The sequence below is a fragment of the Chiloscyllium plagiosum genome, unplaced genomic scaffold (genome assembly GCF_004010195.1).
Source record: "Chiloscyllium plagiosum isolate BGI_BamShark_2017 unplaced genomic scaffold, ASM401019v2 scaf_62946, whole genome shotgun sequence".
NCBI lineage: Eukaryota > Metazoa > Chordata > Chondrichthyes > Orectolobiformes > Hemiscylliidae > Chiloscyllium > Chiloscyllium plagiosum.
Genome location: NW_025195490.1, coordinates 2,956 through 4,441, shown reverse-complemented (window position 1 = coordinate 4,441; position 1,486 = coordinate 2,956). Strand labels below are relative to the sequence as shown.

The 1,486-nt window shown below is 57.7% G+C and overlaps 1 protein-coding gene across 1 annotated transcript; it reads left to right on the top strand.

The window, feature by feature from the left end:
• Positions 1 to 331: 331 nt before the first annotated feature.
• On the top strand, positions 332 to 935 carry LOC122545841 (complement C1q tumor necrosis factor-related protein 3-like; the record flags this gene model as incomplete). The annotated part of the gene is made up of 1 exon (XM_043684737.1): positions 332 to 935. A coding segment is annotated over one exon (477 nt), but the record flags the coding sequence as incomplete, so codon positions are not given.
• Positions 936 to 1,486: the final 551 nt, after the last annotated feature.

Sequence of the window (1,486 nt, the reverse complement as noted above, 5' to 3'; positions counted from 1 at the left end):
CTGGGCTGGGCTGGGCTGGACTAGGCTGGGCACTGGGCTGGACCGGGCTGGACTGGGCTGGGCACTGTGCTGGGCTGTGCTGGGCTGGGCTGGGCTGGGCTGGACTGGGCTGGGCTGGGCTGGACCGGGCTGGCCCTGACTGGGCTGTGGATGGGGGGTGGGCAATGGCCTGAGCTCCCCCACACTCTCAGAGCTCCTGTGTCTGTCCCAGCCTCCCACCCTGACCTCTGTAAACCCCTCCCCTCCGAGTGGGTGGGGGGAACGGGTGCAATTCGCTGCATGTGGGAAACTGCAAATGATTTGTGTCGTGGCGGGTGCTGGGTGAATGTAGGTTGTTGTTGTAATTGTCACCCATCTCTGTCGCTCCCTCTCTCCCACACTCACTCCATCCCCTCGACCTTCCTTCCCAGATGTTCCGAGGGTGATCTTCAACGCCCATGTTTCTGATCAGAGGGACCCCGAGTTACACAAACCCATTCTCTACGACCAGGTTACAGTGAACCAAGGTTTGGGGTATGACCCAGTGACCGGGACCTTCTCTGCCCCTGTGACCGGAGTATACCAGTTCAACTACTCACTGCTGGGCAAGACCGACTCGGAGAACACAGCGATGCACCTCGTGGTCAATCAGAAACGGGTGAATTACATCCACAGCATCCTGAAGGCAGAGCAAGCACAGACAGCGTCCAGGTCTGCCATCCTCTCCCTCAACTCGGGAGACAAGGTCTGGGTCACCCTGGAGCAGGGTGGGGTCTGGACTGAACAGAGAGCCATCAGTTTCCAGGGCCTGCTGCTCGCAGCTGCGTAGGAACGTCGGAATACCGCCCCGAGCAGTCCAACATCCGCCAACATTCCCAATCATATCCCACCCAGTCTAATCCCACTCTCCCCCCTCACTCCCGCACACTTTAGTATCCCACCCAGTCTAATCCCACTCTCCCTCTCACTCCCCACACCCTTTGATGACCCTCGCAGTGTGAGTGAAGCGTTTGAGGTTATGATCGGAATGAGGGGGTGTAATGTGAAAGCATAGTACAGTAATGGTCCCCAAGTGAAAATTCTCCTCAATCTGAAACTCCGAGTCTCACTGAATTCTCTGCAATCTCTCCCTTTGCAGGACGATCTCTTCAATGTTTCACGTGTTCAGCCTCCTCGGGCTCCTGCTCACTGAGAGAGACCACTTGCCTGAGTGGCATCACCAACTGCCAGACTGTGTCATCCCACACCATCATCGGTAATCCTGCCTTTCTGTTGAGAGCCGATTCTTCCCAGATTGGAGGGAATGGGGCCAGATGGACCGAAGGGAAGTCTCTTTCCCCCATTGCTGAGTGCAGACGTGTCGGCTGGAGACTAGGTGGCGGCTCCTGGTTTCAGTTCCTCTCAGCGCAAACCCACATGGAGCAGGGGCCCTGCTGTGGGACAGGGTGGAGTGTCCCTACCTCTGAGACAGGAGTGCCGGACAATCATCCCAGCCCCTGAAGAGGCG